The 22,928-nt window shown below is 44.6% G+C and overlaps 1 protein-coding gene and 1 pseudogene across 1 annotated transcript; one reads left to right on the top strand and one right to left on the bottom strand.

Annotated features, from left to right (window-relative positions):
* Window positions 1–1,338: 1,338 nt before the first annotated feature.
* On the top strand, window positions 1,339–9,401 carry LOC144274968 (olfactory receptor 6F1-like; annotated as a pseudogene).
* A 3,383-nt stretch (window positions 9,402–12,784) lies between these two features.
* On the bottom strand, window positions 12,785–14,359 carry LOC144274969 (olfactory receptor 14A16-like). The gene is made up of 2 exons (XM_077834057.1): window positions 14,294–14,359; window positions 12,785–13,765 (listed from the first exon to the last, which is right to left on the bottom strand). The coding sequence occupies exons 1-2, from the start codon at window positions 14,357–14,359 to the stop codon at window positions 12,785–12,787; spliced, it is 1,047 nt and encodes a 348-aa protein (XP_077690183.1).
* Between the last annotated feature and the right edge of the window lie 8,569 nt (window positions 14,360–22,928).

Consider the following 22,928-nt stretch of genomic DNA (forward strand, 5'->3'; position numbering starts at 1 on the left):
GAAGGAATAGGTTTCCCAGTGAGTAATTGGTTCATCTGTAACATACTTCCTTCTCTCTCACTTACTTTCTCACTTTCTAAATTTCACTCATCTTTTTCAACTCTTGAATGCAGAAGAGAAAATAACTATATGATAGATCTGTGGCACTCGCTGCTGCTGTAATTTATTGAGTCGCATAGATAAGAATGTAAAAATGGATTGGATATTTCTCTTAGAGGTAGACTTGGGTTTCCATAGCCACAAATGCCACATGGATGCCCACTCCTCATTCATTTTCACGGGCATTTGTTTGTTTAAGAACCAGATTTTTAATGGTTTTTAGGCACCTAATGCGATTTTTAGAAGCATCTCGGCACCTAAAAATCCTTGATTGCAATGGGTATTAGACACCTAGCTGCTTTGAAAAATCCCACTACGCACCTACAAGCCTTCAAGAATTTGCCCCATAATCCCTTAGGCAGCTTTTGAAATCTCAGCTGTAGCCTGGTCTGGTAGATGGGAAATAAGGAGTTGGAGTTTGTCCCAGCTCTGTCACTCATTTACTGTGTGAAAGTCAGATTAACGATCTGTGCCTCAGTTTCCCCATCTGTAAATAAATGAAATAATACCATTCACACCCACCTTGGTAAAATGGTTTGAAATCTACAGGTGAAAAAGCACCATGAATTTCTTCCCAAGTTTACTAGAGTGAATGAATAGAATAACTTTGACTTCCTCTGTCATTGGATCAGGCCCTCTGTAACTATGAAGTTTAGGGTATTAGAAGGCAGGAGATCCTGGTCTCTGTTCCAGGCTTTTCCCCTGACTTCCAATGCATCCCTAAGCAAGATCCTTTACCCCTCTGCCCTACTTTCTCCTCATATGGCAGAGGATTGATAATGATTAATTATTTACTACAGAGGGGCATTGGGCCCATTCCAAACAACACTGAAGTTATGGCTACAAAGGGAGTTCTTTTCAACCTGTTGTAGAATAAAATAGCTTAGGACTGGACATTGATTTGAAGATGTAAAGAGGTTTATAAGTACAAAGTATTATTATCTTCGCCAGACTAGCTCAGATTAGCATAAGGAGGATAATCATGATGGGTGCGATTTTTAAAAGAGTCTGTGGGAATCAGGCATTTACATTCTACTGAATCACAATGAGATTTGAATTTTTAATTGCTTTGAACTCCTTTGAAAATCCCATTGCACAGTGATAATCAACCATTTATACTTCAGGGCAAAGTCTTATTTCCGTCTCAGCTGAGCATGCGATGTGCCTCTAAGGTCCGGCACTGCAAAATCAGATACATTTATTATGGTTTATAATTTCTTCTTTTGTAAAATGGGGACAATGACCCTGACTCCGGTTGTAAAATGCGTTGAGATCTACTAATGAAAAGCATTGCACAAAAGCTAGGGATTATACTTAAAGAGCATTGTCAATTAAGCACTGTCTGGTACATAATTCTGTATGAAATTCTTGTTCTGGTCTCACTTGTATGTTAATATGTCATGGATAGGCTTGGCAGCATTTTATTTTTATTTTTTATAATTTTGATGGGTACTGTCACTGTTTATTTTTAAGCATTTTCTCCACTTTTTATTTATTTCAGTGTTCCTAGTTGTACAAAATTATGGGGATGGGGCGTGGGAGACTGTCAGACAAATGATAGTTAACGCTGAGATTCAAAAAGTGAAAGCTCTATAAACCATTAAAACACAAATTGTCAACATCACGTGTTAAACTATAGAAAGTAAATATCCTTAATTCAACAGATCATACCTGTTTTCACTATTCATTCACTAATCCATTTGTAAGCCGAATTCAAAAGTCTAAATCACTGGATTTTGACTCTAATAAGTTCTCCCGCAGTATTTTTCTTACTTTGCCTATTTGTAAATTTTGAGTATTATAGATGGAAATACATTTTCATCAGTTTGTGTGTGTGTGTGTTGAAATCGACATTTACCAACATTAACCAATAAAAATCTAATCCTTCCAAGCCTAGCCATGACGTCTGTCCCTTGGTTGTTAGAATTTGATCCTGGGCAAAATGTATGTAAGCAGTGTCAGGATGAGCTCCACCCTGACATCTGGTGGTGAGGTGTGGCAAGTTGTGGAAAAGAACTTCAGGGGCCGATCTCATTTGCATAGGCACACCCACCATGCCTAAAATGAGACCATAGCTGCCCAAAGTCACTTTGGCTGCTGTGGGATCCCCAGTATCTCTGTTATTGAGGCAGGAAGAATAAATTGTTATTACCATGATTATGGGAACTGTGCTTGGAACTGTACGTGGCCTTTTGTTATGATGGAGGGATTCACCATCAACTAAGTAGCACTCGCTAGGCAAGGGTCATGGGTTCCAAAACTGTGTGAATGGAGAGAGGTTGGGGACAAGTATTAGTACTTGGTGGTATGGGCCCCTTGGTGAGGGCCTTACGTGCTAATTGCACTTCCTCCTGTCTCCACTGTGGAATATCAGAGCTAATTTTGATTTCATTAGAAGTGTAGTTATAGGCTGCTGAGCTCCTTTTGGGCTGATAGTGTACCAGCACTGGGGCTCCCCTACTACAAGCTGAATTCACCTAAGAGCTGAAATCACTGAGTGTTATGTTAAGTAGTGGGGGAGCCTGAAGATATACTGTGGAGCAGTTTGCGGGACAGCTGGAGTACCTTGCGGACCGGCTGGTGAAGCAGTTTGACGCGGAGCAGTTTGTGGATGGCAGGAGCTGCTTGTGGGCCATGGAGCTGAGCGAAGGAGTTCGTGGGGCGGCTGGCAGAGCGGAGCGCAGCTGTGTGAAGGAGTTTGTGGGGCGGCTGGTGGAGCGGAGCGCTGCTATGGAGCTATGGGGCGGTCAGCTTCAGATCATGTAAGGTGCCTCTTACCCCCGTCCCATTTCCACCCAGGTTGGGAGGTAAAGCTCCGCAGATAAACTTTCAAACTCTGGGGCTGCCCTGACCAGGGACAGAGACTTTTGGGGCATTGGACTTTTGGGACTTTGGGTGATTTGGGGTTGCTGGACTCAAGAACCAAAGGGAAAAGGGCATGCCCCAATTTGCTTGGGGTGGGTTTTTTTTGCTCATGGGTTGTGTTATGAATCCTGTTGGTGGTGTTTCCCCAACATAATGCCACATTGTTTCTCTCTGTTATTAAAAGGCTTTTGCTACACTCAGACTCTGTGCTTGCGAGAGGGGAAGTATTGCCTCTTGGAGGCGCCCAGCGGGGGTGGTATATATTTGTCCCAGGTCACTGGGTTGGGACTCGAGCCGGTTTGCATTGTGTTATTGGAATGGAACCCCTAGATACTGAACCCGGCCCTTGTTGCTGCCAACTCTGGCGGGCAGAAGGGTTACATGTAAAATCAGTTTTAATGTTCGATACAAATGGGGAGATTGTCAAAGGATTTTCAATGGGAGTTGGGCCATGGAATTGCCCTCTTTGCCTCTGAAAATCTTCACCAAAGACAAAAATCATGGTCCTGGACTCAGAAGAAGACACATAAATAACCCCAGCGTTCCAAAGGTGTGTATTGGGAAGGGTAGCTGAGTTCTGAAATGAGCTGGAGAATGGAAAATGAGGGAGGATCTAGGAGAAAAGATTAGGAGTTCAAGTTTGGCAATGTTGTGCTGGAACTAGAGATTAGGATTCTCTGCCTTGGAATATACCAATGTAAAATGTTCATCGTAGAGCCTTTGAGGAACAAAGACAAGTCCTGCCTGCCGCAGAGCACAGCAGAGATTCATGAAGGAGAAAATAGCAGAGGACAAGACTGACCCATTTACCTTAATATTAGAAGAAAGGAAATTTTCAGGGAAACTGGGATATTTTTCTTCCTATTTTTCTTCATGCTAAATTCCGCAGATCTGTTAAAATGGGATTTGCATATCAGTGATTCTCCAGAGTGCAAGTCAAGATCATCCCTTAAATATGGACATCCAGAATCAAGGGAAATTCTACATGCCGTGTGTCCATAACCTAATGGAGTTCAATGGGTATTGGGTACCAAAGTCTCTTAAGCCCCTTTGAAAATCCCAGCTAAGAGCATGGAGGGACTTTTGACAAGGAATAGCACTGGATGAAGATTGAATGAACAAGTAGTAGATCAAAAGTGCCATCAACATTTCCAATGTCAATGGGAAAAATGATGAAATGATCAGGATCCCCTTCCCTTCCCTTGCCCTTTTTCTTGACAAACTCTAGTTGTAAGTTGTAGCTGATTGAGGCTTAGGGAGATGGGGAGGTGGTAATAATTATTCAGGCACTAGGATTCTGACTTGAACATTCAAGGAACATCCAATAATGCATTTTAATGCATTGAGCATCTCTTGTAACCTACAGAATTCAAGACTGGGGTGGAGATGGAAAACTGATTCGGTGTGTTGGTTTTTACCCTCTGAGTCCTGGATTTCCCTATTGCTGCTATTTGCATACAGAATGAAGTGTCCACTGCCATGGATGATGAGATTGTTTCTCATCAGGAGGACTGAGAAGAACAGAATTCAATACAAAGTATCGTTTATTTCTCCAGATGTTAGAAAATCTGTGGACCAAATGAATTTGGTCACTGTGTGGGGTGGGGTAAAATTTTCCACAGCAGCTAAGGGCCAGATTTTTAAAGGTATTTAGGCACCTAGTGGGATTTTCAAAAGCATCGAGGTGGCTAACACCCACTCAAACCCACTAGTTCCTCAGGAGGATGTTAAACAGAAGCTACTAAAGTTAGACATTTTTAAATCAGCAGATCCAGATAACCCGCATCCAGGAGTGTAAAAAATGCTAGCTGAGGAGCTCACTGGGCCTTTACTGTTGAAACACTGGAAGAAAGCTAATGTTGTGCCAATATTGAAAAAGGGTAAATGGGAGGACCAAGGTAATTATAGGCCTGTCAGGCAAGATAACGGAGTGGCTGATTGTGAGGTTATTGACATAAGCTGGGACCGTATAGATCACTGTTGCAACCAAAGTCCTGTAGTGGCACCAAATCTTGTATAAAGGGAGTCAAATAAGGTGTCAAAACAAGGTTATGGTTTGCTGGTGCTGATTATGCTGTCTATTTGTGTGTATTATTTTTGTTGTTAAAGTTATGAATATTGGCTCTATACTGTCTGTATTTCAAACTTATACTACGCTTCTCCGTGACACCCCAGGCAAGCTGGTGTCAGCTCTGCCTAGCCTGCTTGGTGGCCCATTAAGGACCACCAGATATACACTTGACACATTGAGAGAAGGCAGACAAGCCTTGGGACTCAGCAAGGTATGCACGGACCTGCCTATGGACAGAACTCTCAGGTGTTTCCAGGCCAGGTGATGGACAGCTTGTCTTTGGCACAAAGAAAGAAAGACCACATGGCAAGAGACTATAAAAAGCTGCTGCAGCTCCTCCATCTTGTCTTCAGTCCTGCTTCATCCCTCTGGAGGGACTTTGCTACACTGAAGCTTTGAACCAAGGACTGAAAGATCCATCCCAGCTGTGGATGTTCTCCTGAGACTTGATTTGAACCTGCAGTTTATTCTCTCACTGCTGCAAGCCTGAACCAAGAACTTTGCCATCACTGTATGTCATTGATTCCATTGAACCAATTCTAGCTCTCGTCTATATCTTTTCTTTTTATGAATAAACCTTTAGATTTTAGATTCTAAAGGATTGGCAACTGCGTGATTTGTGGGTCAGATCTGATTTGTATATTGACCTGGGTTTGAGGCTTGGTCCTTTGGGATGGAGAGAACCTTTTTTCTTTTACTGGGCTATTGGTTTTCATCACCATTTGTCCCCATAACGAGTGGCACTGGTGGTGATACTGGGAAACTGGGGTGTCTAAGGGAATTGCTTGTGTGACTTGTGGTTAGCCAGTGGGGTAAAAGCAAAGTCTTCTCTGTCTGGCTGGTTTGGTTTGCGTTGGTGTGCACAGAAACCCCAGCCTTGGGCTGTAACTGCCCTGCTTGAAGCAATTTGTCCTGAATGGGCACTCTCTGTTGGGTCCCGCCAGAACCAGCATCATTACACTGATAAGGGACTCAATTAATAAAGAAATAAAGTAATATAATTAATGTCATTTAACATGGGTTTATGGTAAATAGATCCTGTCAAACTAACTTGGTATCATTTTTGATGACATTACAATTGTGATTGATAAAGGCAATAGTGCTGATATAATAGACTTCTCTATGGCATCTGACTTGGTGCTGCATGACATTTTGACTAAACAACTAGAAGGATACAAAAATAACATGGCACACAATACATGGACTAAAAGCTGGCTCACGGTTAGGTCTCAAAATGTAATTGTTAAAGGGAATTGTCTTGGAACAGGTATGTTTCCAGTGGGGTCCAAGAGGGTTCTGTTCATATCCTAACTCTATTTAACATTTTTTCATGACATGGAAGATGACATCAACTCATCACTGATAAAGTTTGCAAATGACACAAAAATGAGGAAGTAGTTAATAATGAAGAGGACAGGGTTACAGAGCGATCTGGATCGCTTGGTAAGCTGGGCGCAAGCAAACAGTATGATTTTACTATGGCTAAATGTGAATGTCTACATCTAGGAACAAAGCATGTAGGACATACTTGCAGGATGTGGAACTCTATTGTGGGAAACAGTGATTCTGAAAAAGATTTGGCGGTCATGGTGGATAATCAGCTGAACATGAGCTCCCAGTGTGATGCTGTGCCAAAAGGACTAATGCAATTCTTGGATGCATAAAGAGGAAAAAGACTACGTCCAGTTCTCGTGTCAACAATTCAAAAAGGATGTTGATCAATTGGAGAGGGTTCAGAGAAGAGCCATGAGAATGATTAAAAGTTTAGGAAGCACGCCTTATAGTGACAGACCCAAGGAGCTCAATCTATTTAGCTTAACAAAAAGAAGGTTAATGGGTGAATAAACCACAGTCTATAAATTCCTTCATGGTCTCTTCAGTCTAGCATAGAAAGGGATAACACCATACAATGGCTGGAAGTTTAAGCTAGGCAAAATCAGACAGGAAATAAGGCATACAGTGAGAGTAATTAAGTTTTGGAGCAATTTACTAACGGTCATGGTGGATTCTCCATCACTGAGAATTTTTCAATCAAGATTGGATGTTTTTCTAAAAGATCTGCTCTACAAATTATTTTGGAGAAGATCTATGTCCTGTGTTATACAGAAAGTCAGACTAGATGATCACAATGGTCCCTTCTGGCTTTGGAATCTATGAATCAATGAAACCAATGACTTTAGGTGCCTTGGTGTTTTTGAAAATCCCACTACATGCCTAAATACCATTTAAAATCTGGCCCTGGGTGACTTGAGAGCCTACATCCAATTTTCAAAAGAGCTTTAATCTTTCAGAGCCAGATTTTCAAAAGTATGAAGATGTCTAAAGCTTCAGATAGATGCTCAGCGGGATTTTCAAAAACCCCTAACCAGATTAGGTGCCTAACCTGCTTAAGCATTTTTGTCAGTCTGCACCATTGACATCTAAACACTTTTGAAACTCTAGCTCTTAGGCTCCTAAGCAACTTACATGATTTTGTAATGGGATTTAGGCTTCTATATCATTTAAGCACTGTCATAAATATAAAGGGAAGGGTAACCACCTTTCTGCATACAGTGCTATAAAATCCCTCTTGGACAGAGGCAAAACCCTTTCACCTGTAAAGGGCTAAGAAGTTAAGATAACCTCGCTGGCACCTGACCAAAATGACCAATGAGGAGACAAGATACTTTCAAAGCTGGAGGGGGAGGAACAAAGGGTCTGTCTGTCTGTCTGTGTGATGCTTTTGCTGGGAACAGATCAGGAATGCAGCTCAGAACTCCTGTAAAAAGTTACTCAGTACTCTAGCTAGAAATGCGTCAGATTTCCTTTTGTTTAATTGCTGGTAAAATAGGCTGTGCTGAATGGAATGTATATTCCTGGTTTTGTGTCTTTTTGTAACTTAAGGTTTTGCCTAGAGGGATGCTCTATGTTTTGAATCTGATTACCCTGTAAGGTATTTACAATCCTGATTTTACAGAGGTGATTCTTTTACCTTTTTTTTCATTAAAATTCTTCTTTTAAGAACCGAACCTGATTGCTTTTTCATTGTTCTTAAGTTCCAAGGGTTTGGCTCTGTGTTCACCTGTACAAATTGGTGAGGATTTGATCAAGCCTTTCCCAGGAAAGGGGGTGTAGGGCTTGGGGGGATACTTTGGGGGAAGAAGTCTCCAAGTGGGCTCTTTCCCTGTAGTTTGTGTAACACGCTTGGTGGTGGCAGCATAGGGTTCAAGGACAAGGCAAAGTTTGTACCTTGTGGAATTTTTTTAACCTCAGCTTGTAAGAATAAGCTTAGGGGATCTTTCATGCAGGTCCCCACATCTGTACCCTAGAGTTCAGAGTGGGAAAGGAATCTTGACAGGCACCCTTGAAAATTGTACCTGTGATGTCTAACAATCCATGTAACAAAGCTTCTCCTGAATTATGATCTTTTGTATCTTGACAGATGGAGCCTGTGACTGGAATAGAGAAGGAAATCTACTCCAGGATATAGGAATTTATCCTTCTGGGCTTCCCCCGTAGTCAATATTTGCAGATCTCTCTTTCTGTGGTGTTTACCATGATGTATGTCCTGACAGTTGCAGGAAATGTTGCCATCCTAGTCCTAGTGAGGGCCAGCCATCAACTCCGCACCACCATGTACTTCTTCCTTTGCTACCTCTCCTTGCTGGAGATATGATACACCACAGCCTGTGTTCCCAAGACCATTGCGATTTTCCTGGGGAAAAGCAGAACCATCCCCTTTAGTAGCTGCATCCTGCAGATGGACTTCATTTTCTCCCTGGGCTGCACAGAATATTTCCTCTTGTCCGCCATGGCCTATGACTGCTATCTCGCTATTTGCTACCCATTGCACTATAGCACCATCATGAACAGCACCTTCTCTGCTCAGCTGGCCCTTGGCTCCTGGGTGTGTAGTTTCCTGGCTATTTCTATCCCAGAATCCCTGAGAGTTAGATTGTCCTTCTGTGGCACGAATGTCATTACTTGTTTCTTCTGCAGCATAGATTCCTTCATCATTCTCTCCTGCCCAGACACCTACATGATTGAGATGGCAGCTTTTATCATCTCAATCATCGTCATCCTGGGATTATGTTCAATAACTCTGGTCTCCTACATTTACACCCTCTCCACCATACTGAGAATCCCGTCAGCCCAAGGCCAGCAAAAGGCCTTTTCCACTTGCTCTTCCCCTCTCACTCTTGTGATTATATGGTACAGCTCCACCATCTTCCTGTATGTCAGGCCTTCCAGACAGAATGCCTTGGACATGAACAAGACTGTCAACACTTTGAATACTATTGTAACTCCGCTGTTCAACCTCTTCATTGACAGTCTGAGAAACAAAGAGGTGAAGGAGACTTTATGGAAGGTATTCAGTGGGCCATGAAGTTGTTTTTGAATGGCTTAGATGTTACTGGGTCTGATTCTCAGCCTGTGCTCATGTTCCTTTTGGTAGTAACCGTCCTTGTTGTTGTTCTTTTAATCCTGGTTCCAGTTTTACATTTACAATTTTTGTATTTGGGTAAAATGTTCAGAAGTGCCTAAGGGCCAGATTTGCAAAGGAATTTAGGCACCTAAAGATTCAGATAGGCCCCTAAACACCATGAAAGATGTGGTTTCTAGGAGCCTAATTTTTATTGAAAATCTACTGGACGTGAGCTCCTAAGGGGCATATTTTCGAAGATATTTAGGTGTCTAAAGATGCAGATAGTTGTTTAGTGGGCTTTTCCAAAGCACTTCAGCAGATGAGGCACCAAAATCCCATTGATTTCAGTGGTAGCTACAAATACTTTTGAAAATCTGTCCCTTAAAATCTCTCGAGAGGTCCCATTGGCATGAATGAACATCTTTCAACTGAATTAAATGGCCTTTCGATCAGGCCCTATGTAGACATTACTTTTAGCAATTCACATTTAGGCCCCCATCCTGAGATCCTTACTCAAGTGCTAAATTATATTATTTTGAGTAGTCCACTTGACTCTAATGGGACTACTCACACTAGGAAAGAAAGCTTGTGCATAAAGCGTGTGCAGGATCAAGACCTTAGTGACACTGAATCTGCACTCAGAAGTTTGTCCTAAGTTTAAATTTGTAGCAACTCCAGAATTTTCATTATCTGTGATGTATGACTGGTTGGCCAACTCACACGACATTGTGTCTGTTCCTTGGTTCAATAGCTGAAAAATTATTAAACAGCAGACTAAAGAACAACATGCAGGAAATAAAGAATGATGAACAACGATGGTGGATTTTTTTTTTATTAGTGAAGAATTTCAAAAAATCAAATTTATTTCCCTTTTTAAGGGTTCTAAGTTTGGGGGTCCTACATGTTGGTAAATGGAAACAATTCAATCAAGTTTTTTTATAAAGTTTTCCATTTAAATGTGGTAAAAAAATCACTAAATCAACAGTTCTTTACAAAAATTTTCATTTTTGAAAATGGTCATTTTTCAACAAAAAGGAATTACAAGGGAGAAAGAAGTTCAATTAATGGTGATCAATATGTTTTCACAGAATCTTTTTTCTCAAATGAACTTGATTTGACTGTGACATTTCTGATTGTTAAAGGCAATGGTGTTGATGTAATAGACTTGCATTTTTCTAAAGGTTTGATTCAGGGTAACATCACACTATTTAAAAATAACACTACACAAAAACAATAGTAAATTGATTAAAAACTGGCTAACTGTTTGTTCTCAAAACATAACTGTTGATAGGAACTGTTCATTTTAATGGGTGATAGACACCTAGATGCTTTTGAGAATCCCACTAGGTTCCTAAATACCTTTACATATCTTGCCCTTGATGCCTGACTTATTTGTATTTTTGTATATTTGTATCTAGACCAGTCTTATCATCGGAGTGTAAATAAACTTTAACTTTTACCTTTGTATCCCCCTACCTTTTGGAAAGTGTTTTACTTATTAAGGCTGGGGATTTCAAAGGAGGTAAAGACGTAGGCTGGGTTTAACAAAGGATCCTGAGAGAGTTTTAATAGAATTTGTTCACCTATGTCCCTTTGGCATCTTTGGAAGTCCCAGCCATAATTGGAGCTGGTTGGAATTTTCATTGTAGAGGAAATTCCAATAGTTTGAAATTGATTTTTATCCCAAATCTGGATGAAAATTTAAAACGTGCTGATACAGACTAACACGGCTACCGCTCTGAAACTTGTATTTAGCTGTGACATTCTGAACACCTTCCCCAGACCTGAAGAAGAGCTCTGTGTAAGCTTGGAAATTTGTCTCTCCCAACAACAGAAATTGGGCCAGTACAGATGTTACTTCACCCGTTGCTTGGAAAACCCCATCAAGGAGATGACATACGGGCACGCCCAATAAATGAGAAAACACTGACAACACTGTCTACCCAAACACTCAGCATCTCCCCAGGCAGAGGAACCAGAATGGAGATGGGGGTGGAGGGGCAGGGGGCCATGGCCCCATCACTTTTAAAAGTGGGAGGGCTATGTTCTCCACTTTTTACTGGCCTTAAGGGTGAGCGATGGTGGGGAGGGGGCAGAGAGGAGCAAGCGTGGGGAAGGGTCTTGGGGGGAAGAGGCGGCACGAGGGTGGGTCCTCGGGGGAAGAGGCCGTATGGGGGTGGGGCCTTGGTTCAGGTGTCGGTGGCCCCCCCACTTCTAGGGAGCTTCCAGTGCTCCTGTCCCCAGGCACTCCCACCTCATAAAGAAACAAATCAATCCACCAGTAAAAAAAAAACAAAAAAAACCCCAAAAATAAAATTTAAAAAATCTGAGAAAGAAGCAAGAACCAAACAACTGCACTGATACCACAATCATATTTTTTACCCTGAGGGGAAGAACAAAAAAAGGAATGGAGTCTCTGGCTCCTCACGGTCTACTAGGGGCTTTGCTATGGCTCCTGATTTTATGTGGAAGGTGCTCAGATAGCATGGTGATGGGTGACAGTGTGAAATCCTACGATAGATGGATAGATTAGATTAGACAGAACGAACTCCTGCAAATCCTTCTTACATGGGATTATGGCTGGCACCTGACACAGGGTAGGACTCTGCACTTAAATAGGTCCCCTGTCTCTTTGTCATATGCTAAAATTAAGACTTCCAGACCCACCAGCCATGCTCTCCCCCTCCCCCCCATCACTTGCAGACTCCCTATACAGCAAAAGACTTGTTCCATGCAGCAGGGCCTGTAGGTGAAAGGCAACAAAAATCAAAGGCCCCAGACTTCAGTCTTGATTTCTCTGAGTGATAGTCCTTCAGCAAATTAACAGGCACCTTTCTCAGGTAGGAGGAGAGCTGCCATGAACAAAGAACGATAGACGGCTATTGAGCAAGCCCAGACTTCTGCAGTCACCATGTCAATATTTACCCAGATAGCAAAACACAGAGTTCATGATCTGATGCTGCCATATCCCACTCTGTCACATCAGCAAACAGAAACCTAAAAGCCATCATACCCCAAGCAAAGTTTTGACCCCCAAAAAGGAGAAGAACCAGAGACTCCATGAAGTCCAATGGGTACTTTCTAATGGCTACTGATTTTATGTGGAAGATATTCAGATAACATGGTGAGGGGTGGCAGTATAAAAGCATGAGATAGATAGATTTTCATCTTACTTATACTGCTATAAACCTAGAAGAACTCCACTGACTTAGAGGAGTTAGTGTGGATTTACCACTATACAGACAGCATTTTGAAAAAAAAAAAATCACACACCATATTCTTATGGGGACAATAATGTCATCAGTTGATTGTATTTGTAAAAAAAACAGGTAAAACCATGTTCATCAGAGAAATGCAGACATTTTATTTTTGTTGAATAACCTCCACCCAGTCAGTTTCCTCAGGGAAGCTTTGATTTCCTTGTTCCTCATGCTGTAGATGATTGGATTCATCACTGGCGGCAGCACGGAATAGAGAACAGCCACCACGAGATCCAGAGCTGACGGAGAGCTGGAGATGGGTTTCATGTAGGCAAAGACAGCAGTGGAAAGAAATATGGAAATTACAATGAGGTGAGGAAGGCATGTGGAGAAGGTTTTATGTCGGCCCTGCTCAGAGGGGATTCTCAATACCGTGGTCAAGATCTGAACATATGTCACAATTATAAAAACAAAACAACTTAGGGTTAAACACACACCAAATGCAATAACCCCAACTTCACTGAAGTACGAGTTAGAGCAGGCGAGCTTGAGTAGCTGGGGGATTTCACAGAAGAACTGATCCACCATGTTGCCTCCACAGAAGGTTATCGAAAACGTGTACCCGGTGTACAATGAAGAATAGAGAATTACACTGATCCAGGCACTGGCTGCCATTTGGACACAAGCTCTCCTGTTCATTATAGTCTCATAGTGCAGTGGTTTGCAGATGGCGACGTATCGATCGTATGCCATGATGGTGAGTAAGACAAAGTCGGTTTCAGTAAAGAAGATGAAGAAAAAGACTTGGGTGACACATCCAGAATAGGAAATGGACCTAGTGTTCAGAAGGGAATTGGCCATAGATTTGGGGATGGTGACAGAGATGGAGCCGAGGTCTAGGATGGACAAACTCATGAGGAAGAAGTACATGGGGGTGTGAAGGTGGTAGTCAAGAGCTATGGCTATGATGATGAGAAGATTTCCTGTCAGGGCTGCCAGGTAAAGCACTAGAAACACCATGAAGTGCAAAATCTGCAGCTCTCGAACATCAGAGAATCCCAGGAGAAGGAACTCGGTCACGGTGGTTTGGTTGGAAATTTTCTTTCTTAGTTCATTGTGTGATGGCTGTGGAGGGAAGGACAAGAGCAATGGTCAGGGTTATAGCGAGAGAGGGAATGACTCTGATTCCCCTCTCCATGATATCTCATGGTGTGAATGTCAAAGGTGCACAGCACTTGTCACTTCCATTGTCTGGAGTAGTGAGGGCTCCTCATCGCTCACAACCAGGGCACTACTCTGGTGCGTTATGATAGGAGTGTAAATTGGCATCGCTCCCTTAAAGTCACTCGAGCTGGGTCAGTTTACACCATCTGAGGGTCTGGCCCAAGATGAGGATGTGGCTTGATCAAATGCAGGATGAAAGATGGAACAAAGTACAATCCAAATCCAACAATTTGAGCCAAAATTATGCCCCTATTGCTACAGACAGCAGGCTCACAACTTGGCCAACTCAACTAAAATACTAAAATGCCAGCACAGTCTGATTCCCACTTAACTGAGAAATACAGCACAGAATCACCCAGCTTCCCGCATGGCAGCTTTTCTGTGATGATTCCACCCCAACATCCCACATACCGCCTGATGCCTACTTACACGTTGATTTATGGCACCAGATCCCAGCTGCACTCCCATTGCTGGGTGATGGTGGGCTGGTCGCATCGCTCAGTTGCTCCTAGGTTGTGTGGTTCCCCTCTGTGACTTTATTTCTGTGCTGTGTGAGTCAGGAGACTTCGGTTCTAGTCTTGCCTCTGTCACTTTGTGACCATGGAGCAGTCACCGCTGCCTCTCTTTCCTCCCCTTCCCTTTGTCTGTCTTGTGTACTTTGAATGTGAACTCTTTTGGGGATGGATTGTGTCTTCCTATGTGCATGTTCTGTGCACATGTTGACAGTATTTTTGTTTAGCAGGCAGCAGTGTGGGACAGAGGCTATGATGGTAGAAGTGGAGATCTGGGTTCTAGTTCCATCAACCTCCTGCCTGTCCTTGGGTAGGATAAAGAGAGACAGGCTTTCTCTGGGAGCTTCGACTCTCAGGGCTTTAGTTTAGAGAGGTTAATATGTTTAAAACACATTCTCTGGGTGACCAACTTTGCTACTTACTCAGTTTTACCATCCTGCAGCTACCCCTTTGAAACAGACAAACACGGTTGCAATAGAGGGAATGGGGTTGGAAATTATGGTGTTATTGGACAATATTCATGTTCCCCACTCTGGCAAAAAGCTAAGTTTCCAGGTAGGAGTAGTCAGACAATTTCTACTTTATTTCAAAGGAAAAATAAGTTTTCAGTTGAATATATTTTCATGGAAAATCTCTGATATCCATAACAATGAAAACTTGTTTTCATGATGCCTAAAAATTTTCAGGTTCCAACAGTTTTCGGCTGAAACTGTTTGGTTCTCACGACCTCAATGAAAAGTCAATTTTTTCTGGTGGAAAAAAAATCTGATCATCTCTAGATATCTGCATAATTTGATAGTAAAAGTCTTCAAGAGTTCTAATTGCAATTCATATTTCTGATATTAAATTTGCCCCATATATTAATACTCTAACATATGTAATTGAAATAGAAAACTTACTTTGTTGGTCTTTATTCCAATTTGCGATGCATTTGATCCTACAGTGTTAGGAATCATTGGTCATTATCTATCTATCTATCTATCTATCTATCTATCTATTCACCCACTGCCAGGATTGTTTGGTTCTCTCTGTCATGCCCCCATCACTGTCGTATCTACCAGCTGTTGTCGCATCCCTTCGCTGGATGTCCTGAGTTGTGGGGGTCTCTCTGCAGTTTCTAGCACAGATGGGTCCTCCCTGCTTCCCTCCTAGGGCAGGCTTGGGTGAAAGGTGATGGACTAAATGGGATCAGGGGCTGAAAGACAGTCCCAGCTCTCGAGCTGATCCTGGTTTGTGCCAGCTTCAAACAAGGTCAGAGCCCAAGATATCCCTGCTCTGGGGCTAAATAGCTGAATCTGGTCTCCAGGGCTGTGAGCCCAGCTCTGCTCTCACCACAGGAGCAAACCATCCTGACAACCTGCCCTAGTTGACCCTAACCCCCCAGAGGAGGAACAGCACCTGCCCTGCATCTCACATGATGACAGCATCTCTTGAAGGACCTTTAGCTAAAAACAAGGCAGGGCTGGATCAGAAAGAGGGTCCCCACAGGATGGCAAAATAAAACATATATTTGTAGCACAGACATGGGATCTACAATAGCTAAGAGCCTCTTGGCACCAGAGTCTCAGTTGGCCTGGAATAGCCTGTTCCTTCATTAACTCCACATAGTCACCTCTAGGGGAGCAGAGATGTTTTTCTCCTGCATTGCACCAGCAGCTCTTGGGATGCAGCCACCAGAGGAACCCACAGCTCAGGCTGCCCTGGCTGCTTCAAGTTCCTCACTAAGAGACAAACACTAAAAACTAAGGACCAGGTCCTGAGTTTGTGTAAACTGGTACACTTCCACTGACTTCATAGTAGCGAGGGCTATTTACACCACTTGGGGATCTGACTCATTGACTTCCAGGGAGCTAAATCCATTTACACCAGCTGAGGATCTGGCCCATGATGCAGTTTCCAACCCATATCCTTTGCCTGTGAAACTGAACCAAAGAAGAGTCAAACATTCGTAACCAGGCTCCTCTTTCCTAGCTCTTTGTCCACTGGGATGAATTACAAGTATAACTTGTAAGTGTGACAGAGCGATTCATTCCCACTTGGGACAGAACTGGGGACAGTGTTGTGGAGATTTTCTGCATCTGATCTTCAACTTTTATTGGGATGAATAGCCCAGGTCTTTTTCTTTCTTTCTTTCTTTCTTTCTTTCTTTCTTTCTTTCTTTCTTTCTTTCTTTCTTTCTTTCTCAGTAGTAACACTGTTTTCCTTCCGGCAGACAACATTAAAATAAAAGGCTCCTTTGGCTGCAGATGCACTGTTTAAAAATGTGTAATTTACACGAGACATTCATGTCAGAAAAACTGATGAAATGCAAAGAGCCAGAGAGTAGAAATCAGCCCGAGACCTGTTGGAATCAATGGTTCCGATCCTCAGCAAGTTCAAATCAGGGTAGCTCCACTGAAGTGGATGGGTCAGTGCCCCAGTTTCTGTAAATCACCTCTAGCTGCCTTGGACTCAGAGGGTCCAGACCCCCAAACAGCTGTTGTGTAAATCAGCCCCAGCCCCACTGAAGTCAGTTAGACCAGTTCCTCAGCGAATGTAAATTGGCAGAGTGCTATGGAACTCGGCCAGGTTACATGAGCTAAATATCTGTGCCATGATGTCTAGTTTTTCCTTTGTTCCTGTCTCTGAGATTCTCATTGCTGAACATCACAATCCCATCTCAATGCTCCTGGAATATTCCAATAGCAGGGTTCATAGAAACCTGCAAAATGGGTACCCAACCAGTAAATGAACTGATGAATATTATTACCATCACAGCAACGCCCTTCTAGTTATGGTTGCATCATCACTTCTGTTTAAAGGTCCTCCTTTCTTAAAAAAAAAAGAAAAAGAAATAGAAAAAACAGAAGACATGCTTAGTCAGATTCTTTTGAAATTTAATGTGCCTTAGGAGGGTGCAGGGTAGGATTAGTGACCTAAATGTGGGGTCATTTGAGTGAAGGGTTGTGGAGATATGAGCCCAGTTACAACTTTCTAGGTTTGTTTATTTTGCTCAAAGCTAGAGGCCCAACTATTGATGTGATGCAGGTCAAACTGGTGTCAATCTGTCTCATTTTTCCCAAGGTAGTGCACGGCCCCCACTAAATCTTGGGGGACCCAAAATGAGAATGGAATTTAAGAAAGTCTGCATGTTGGATTGTGCTCTTGTGCCAATGCAGAAGGAGGGCTAGCAGATTTCCATTCCCGCCATTTCGTATGGTTTAAAGCTCAGTTTCTGGAAGTGCACTAGAAGCTGAATGGTTACTCGGATAGCTTTGAAATTTGGGTGCCTTGGGCAGGCCCGGGGTAGCATTCGAGTTCCAAATTTGTTGTCATTTGACCAAGGGCTTCCGGAGTTATAAGCCCCTCCATAACTTCCAGTTTCCTTCTGCTGCCTTGTATTGTTAAACTGTGAGGTACGAATGACGGGATCAATCACAGACCTCATTGAGATTGACGGCTGTGAATTCATCCTTCAATTAACATAACTAACAATAAGTTAACCAAAAGCCTTCACCTTAAGCTTTGTCTACACTACCATTCTTGTCAGTCGGGATGTGAAAAAACCACCCCGACCGACAAAAGTTTTACAGACACAAGCGGTAAAGGCAGTAAGATCCAAAGGGTAGACACAGCGGTAAAGGTAAAAGCTGTAAGGTCCATAGTGTTGACATGGCCTAACTCTGTTGAGTTACTCACTGGGTGAGTAAGAGGAGAAACAGCTTCATTTCCTTGACTAGAGTTACTCTTTATTTACACCAGGCTGAGGGCGAGAAGAATGAGTCTCACTGTGTCCAGTGGAATCTCTCCTGGTTTCCCTGGGGGGAGCGTATCCGCACCAATGACCAGTGGGGGAACACACAGGGATGCCATTAACGTCTCTCTGTTTGAACTGGGGTAAGTCAGCTTGGAAGAGCAGCCCATGTTTGTAGCTCTCGGCGTTCCTAACTGTGCAACCCTGGACTCGATCACTTCATTTCTTTCCCCACCTACATTTCCATCCAAACAAATGTCCTTTGCTTGATGTGGCCACCTCTCCATGGAATGGGGGAAAATGAAACAAAAACCTGTGAAGTGAAGAAATTTTCTTGGAGAAATTTGCTCTGATGAACACATGGCGTGCACCTCTATGACCAAACCCTGGAACTGCTGAAGTCAGTGAGAGCATTGCTAGTGACTGCAGTGGGATCAGGACCGGGCCTTCCCTGCTATCAGGAAATTGCAAATTAATTTGAGATGAGCCCAGCTCAGACACTGGGCTCTTTCTTGGGATCCTCACTTCCCCAACGCTCAGGCAAGGGGGCTTAGGATCTGAGGTTCTGATTCCACACTAAAGCCCATCGCTACAGAACCCACCTTTACTTTGACTGGCAACAATTGGCTCCTTTGATGGCTATCGCAATCTCCATGGAGAGACCATGTAGTGAAGGGGAGTGGGAGCCCGATCTACCCTCTCCCATTTTGAGATGATCTCTTCAGGTCTGGGCTGGTCCATGGTCTCTGCTGAGGCTGCTCACAGGGGATTAACACGTTCTAGTTTGGATGGATGAGATGTTTGGTGGGTGCTTTCATGACGTGTCCAAGGAGATGAGGCACAAAACCAATTTTTCATGGAGCTCAGAAGGGGAGGACACTGGGGCACTGCTCACTGGGGCTGGGTTGAATAGGTGACCTAGACATGAAAGCAGCCGCTTCATCGGTTATCTCCCAAGCCAGCATGTCCCATCCTGCGCCGAGATGGCTATAGCATTCATGTGGACATGGGGTATGAACTGAGACCTCCTCTCCTTTCATATGTCCAGTGCTGGAAGCGAAGACCAGGGACTGTCCTGCTCTCTAAAGATGCTGTTTCGGGGAACAGAGAGACAAGGTGGGTGAGGTAATATCTAGTGAGTAGAAAACAGCTCAACAGAATGGGCACCATGTATCCCGGGTACTAATTGCTGATTTCCATGGAGAGGCCCCAGGAATGGGCTTGGCCCTCTGGGGGAACCTGTAACCGACTTTGCAGCATCCTGTGTAATTAGAGCAGAAGCAAGGGGGTGTGGGTGCTGCAGAATCTGGAACAATACAGTGGACACTTGCTCCAGGATGTGAGCTATGACAGGGATTTTCAGAGTGGTTTCAGGGAAACAGGTGCCCAGTGCCCATTGTCTGCACAATGGGAGTTAGATGCTTAACTCTCTTAGGGTATGTCTACACTACGAAATAAGGTCGATTTTATAGAAGTCAATTTTTAGAAACTAATTTTATTCAGTCGATTGTGTATATCCACACTAAATGCATTAAGTCAGCGGAGTGCGTCGTCAATACCGTGGCTTGCGTCGACTTACAGAGCGGTGCACTGTGGGTAGCTATCCCATAGTTCCCGCAGTCTCCGCTGCCCATTGGAATTCTGGGTTAACCTCCCAATGCCTGATGGGCATAAACATTGTCGCACGTGATTCTGGGTACATGTCGTCAGGACACCCCTTCCTCCTTCCCTCCCTCTGTGAAAGCAACAGCAGACAATCGTTTCACGCCTTTTTCCCTGGGTTATCTATGCAGATGCCATACCACGGCAAGCCTGGAGCCTGCTCAGCTCACCATACGTCTCCTGGGTGCTGCTGGCAGACGCGGTACTGCATTGCTACACAGCAGCAGCTCCTTGCCTTCACGGCAGATGGTAGATTGGTAGCCGGCGTACGTCTCCTGGGTGCCCCTGGCAGACCTCGGTGAGGTGGATTGGGGTGGCCGGACAGACATGGCGCTTCTCCTCTTAGAGCACCAAATGGGAGCCAGAGACTCCAGGTCATTCTCTTCTTTAGGTTTCGTCTCATGGCGATTCAGTCCTGCCTGGAATATCATGCGAGCTGGAGGCTTCTGCCTCAGGCTGCTCTCCCAGCCGGCAGCACCGCACAGTCGCACCTACCCAGCTATAATGATTTAGACCAACTGAGAAACTCTCTCTTCACCTTTAAGAAACCTGTGTAACCCTTCTGCCAGTTGGAGTCGGCAGCAACAAGGGCCGGGTTCAATATCTAGGGGGTCCTTTTCAACAATGCAACACAACACCGGCTTGAGCCCCCAACTAGTGACCTGGGACAATTACACATCCCCCGTTGGGCGCCTCTAGAGGTAACACTTCCCCTCTCACAAGCACAGAGCCCGAGTGTAGCAAAGAAACTTTTAACAATGTAACCCTTCTGCCAGGCCGAGTTGGTAGCAGCAAGGGCCCGGTTCAGTACACAGGGGTTCCCTCTCAACAAAGCAAACGCAAAACTGGCTCAAGCCCCCACCCAGTGACCTGGGAAAATCTAACACACAACCCTGGGAGCCTCAAAGAGACAATACTTCCCCTCTCGTAAGCACAGAGTCTCGGTGTAGTCTCGGAAAATCTTTAATAACATGAGCTAAACGACATCAGCATTAAATTGGGAAAACACCACAACTAGGGTTCATCAACCAAACCATGAGCAAAGACCCACCCCAGCAGATTGGGCCATGTCCTTTCCCTCTGGTTCTTGAGTCCAACAACCCAAACATCTCTTGAGTCCAGCAACCCAAAGATCACCCAAAGTCCAAGAACCCAAAAGCCCAGCCCCAGAGTTCAAAAGTTCATCTGCAGAGTGTTACTCCCCAGCCTGGGGTGGGGGTGTGTGTGTGTGGTAAGGGGCACCGTACATGATCCGAAGCGGACTGCCCCGCCACTCCATAGGGCTTCGCTCCGCTCCGCTCTACCAGCCGTCCCGCGAGACACTCTGCTCTGCTCCGTCCCACTCCACCAGCCATCCCGCAGGCAGCTCCTGCCGTCCTACTCCACTCACTGCCCAGCAATAAATATCTTCAGGCTCCCCACTACTTAACACAGTGCTCAGTAATTTTAGCTCTTTAGTGACCTCATCTTGTAGCAGTGGGAACCTCAGTGCTGATGCACCATAATCCCAAAGCAAATTCAGCTCAGCACCTGTAGTTAGACTCCTAATAGACCCAAAATTAGCTCTGATATTTCACAGTGGAGAAAGAGGAATGTGCAATTGATGTTTCAGGCCCTCTCAAAAGGCCCACAAGACCAGGTACTAACACCTGTCCCCAACCTCTCTCAATTCACTGAGTTTTGGAACCCATGTCCCTTGTCTACCCGTGTCCCGAGTGCTACTTCGTTGATGGTGAGCCCCTTGTCACGGAGTGTGGGGGAGTCCGGGGCCTGCACCCCTCTTCCTGGGATTCACTGTGACTCTCAGCCAGCCAGTAAAACGGAAGGTTTATTGGACAATAGGAACACAGTCTAAAACAGAGCTTGTGGGGACAACCAGGACCCCTCAGTCAAGTCGTTCTGGGGGGCAGGGAGCTTAGACCCCAGCCCTGGGGTTCCCTGTGTTCCACCACCCAGCACCAAACTGAAAACAACCCCCCCCCCCCAGCAGTCTCTCTCCTGCAGCCTTTGTCCAGTTTCCCAGGTAGAGGTGTTACCTCCCCCGCCCCGTCCTGGCTCAGGTTACAGGCGCTCAGGTATCCCATCCCCAGTGAAACTCCCCTGCCACATTCCCAGGTCAGCACTCCCCCCTCCCTGCAGTGTCACACCCCTCCGTCATAACAAAAGGCCAAGTACAGTTCCATTCTCCTTGAGTCACATAATCAAGATAATAACAATTTATTCTTCCTGCCCCAATAACAGAAACACTGGGGATCCCACAGCAGCCAAAGTGACCATTTGGGCAGCTATGGGCTCATGCTAGGCGGGGTGGGTGAGCCGATGCAAATGAGATCAGCCCCTGAAGTTCTTTTCCACAACTTGCCACACCTCACCACCAGGTGTCAGGGTGGAGCTCATCCTGACCCTGCTGACAGTAAAAAGGGGGAAAGGAACCTGGCATTAACTTGGGAAAGCACTGCAAGCAGGATTCATAACATAAACCATGAGCAAAACACCCACCCCAGAGTATGTTGGGCAGTGTCCTTTTGCCTCAGGTTCTTAAGTCCCACAGTCAAAGATTCCAGTAACGTGCCCATCCCTTCACCGCACCCCACACACAGCTGTTGTCCTTGGTCAGTGAAGACCCAGAGTTCAGAGGTGCATCTGTGGCGTTCACCGCCCACCCTGGTGGACAGAAAGAAAGGCACCTTGCTCTCTCCTCTGTCCGGGCATTTGCTCTGCCCCTGCCTCTGCTCCGCCAGCCCTCCTGCACCTTCTGGGATGTCTTGAGGTCCTGCCACATAACACAGCTCTCAGTGATTTCAGCTGTTATTGGGGGAGCCTCACTGATAGCGCAGACTGGGCAGCCTTGTGCACCAGAGACACTGTCCTAAAGCAAGACTCATGCTTAGACCTGGTTATTAGTGGCTTTAGCTCTATTGGTCTGCAACAAAACTCTCAGTTGAGTCTCAGTCAGCTCTGTTATTACACAGTGGAGAGAGAAAGGGTGAAATCGTGTCCAAGAGCCCTTACGCAGTGCTCACATCAGCCGGCCAGCAGGCAGGCACACACGCACCCATAACTCCAGAGCTTTTGAGGATGTAAATTTTGGACTTAGGCACCAAAATGCTTTTGCTCATTTAGCCCTGGGCTCCTGCTCAGTGGGGCTGGGTTTGGA

The sequence above is a fragment of the Eretmochelys imbricata genome, chromosome 14 (genome assembly GCF_965152235.1).
Source record: "Eretmochelys imbricata isolate rEreImb1 chromosome 14, rEreImb1.hap1, whole genome shotgun sequence".
In the NCBI taxonomy this organism is placed as follows: Eukaryota; Metazoa; Chordata; order Testudines; family Cheloniidae; genus Eretmochelys; species Eretmochelys imbricata.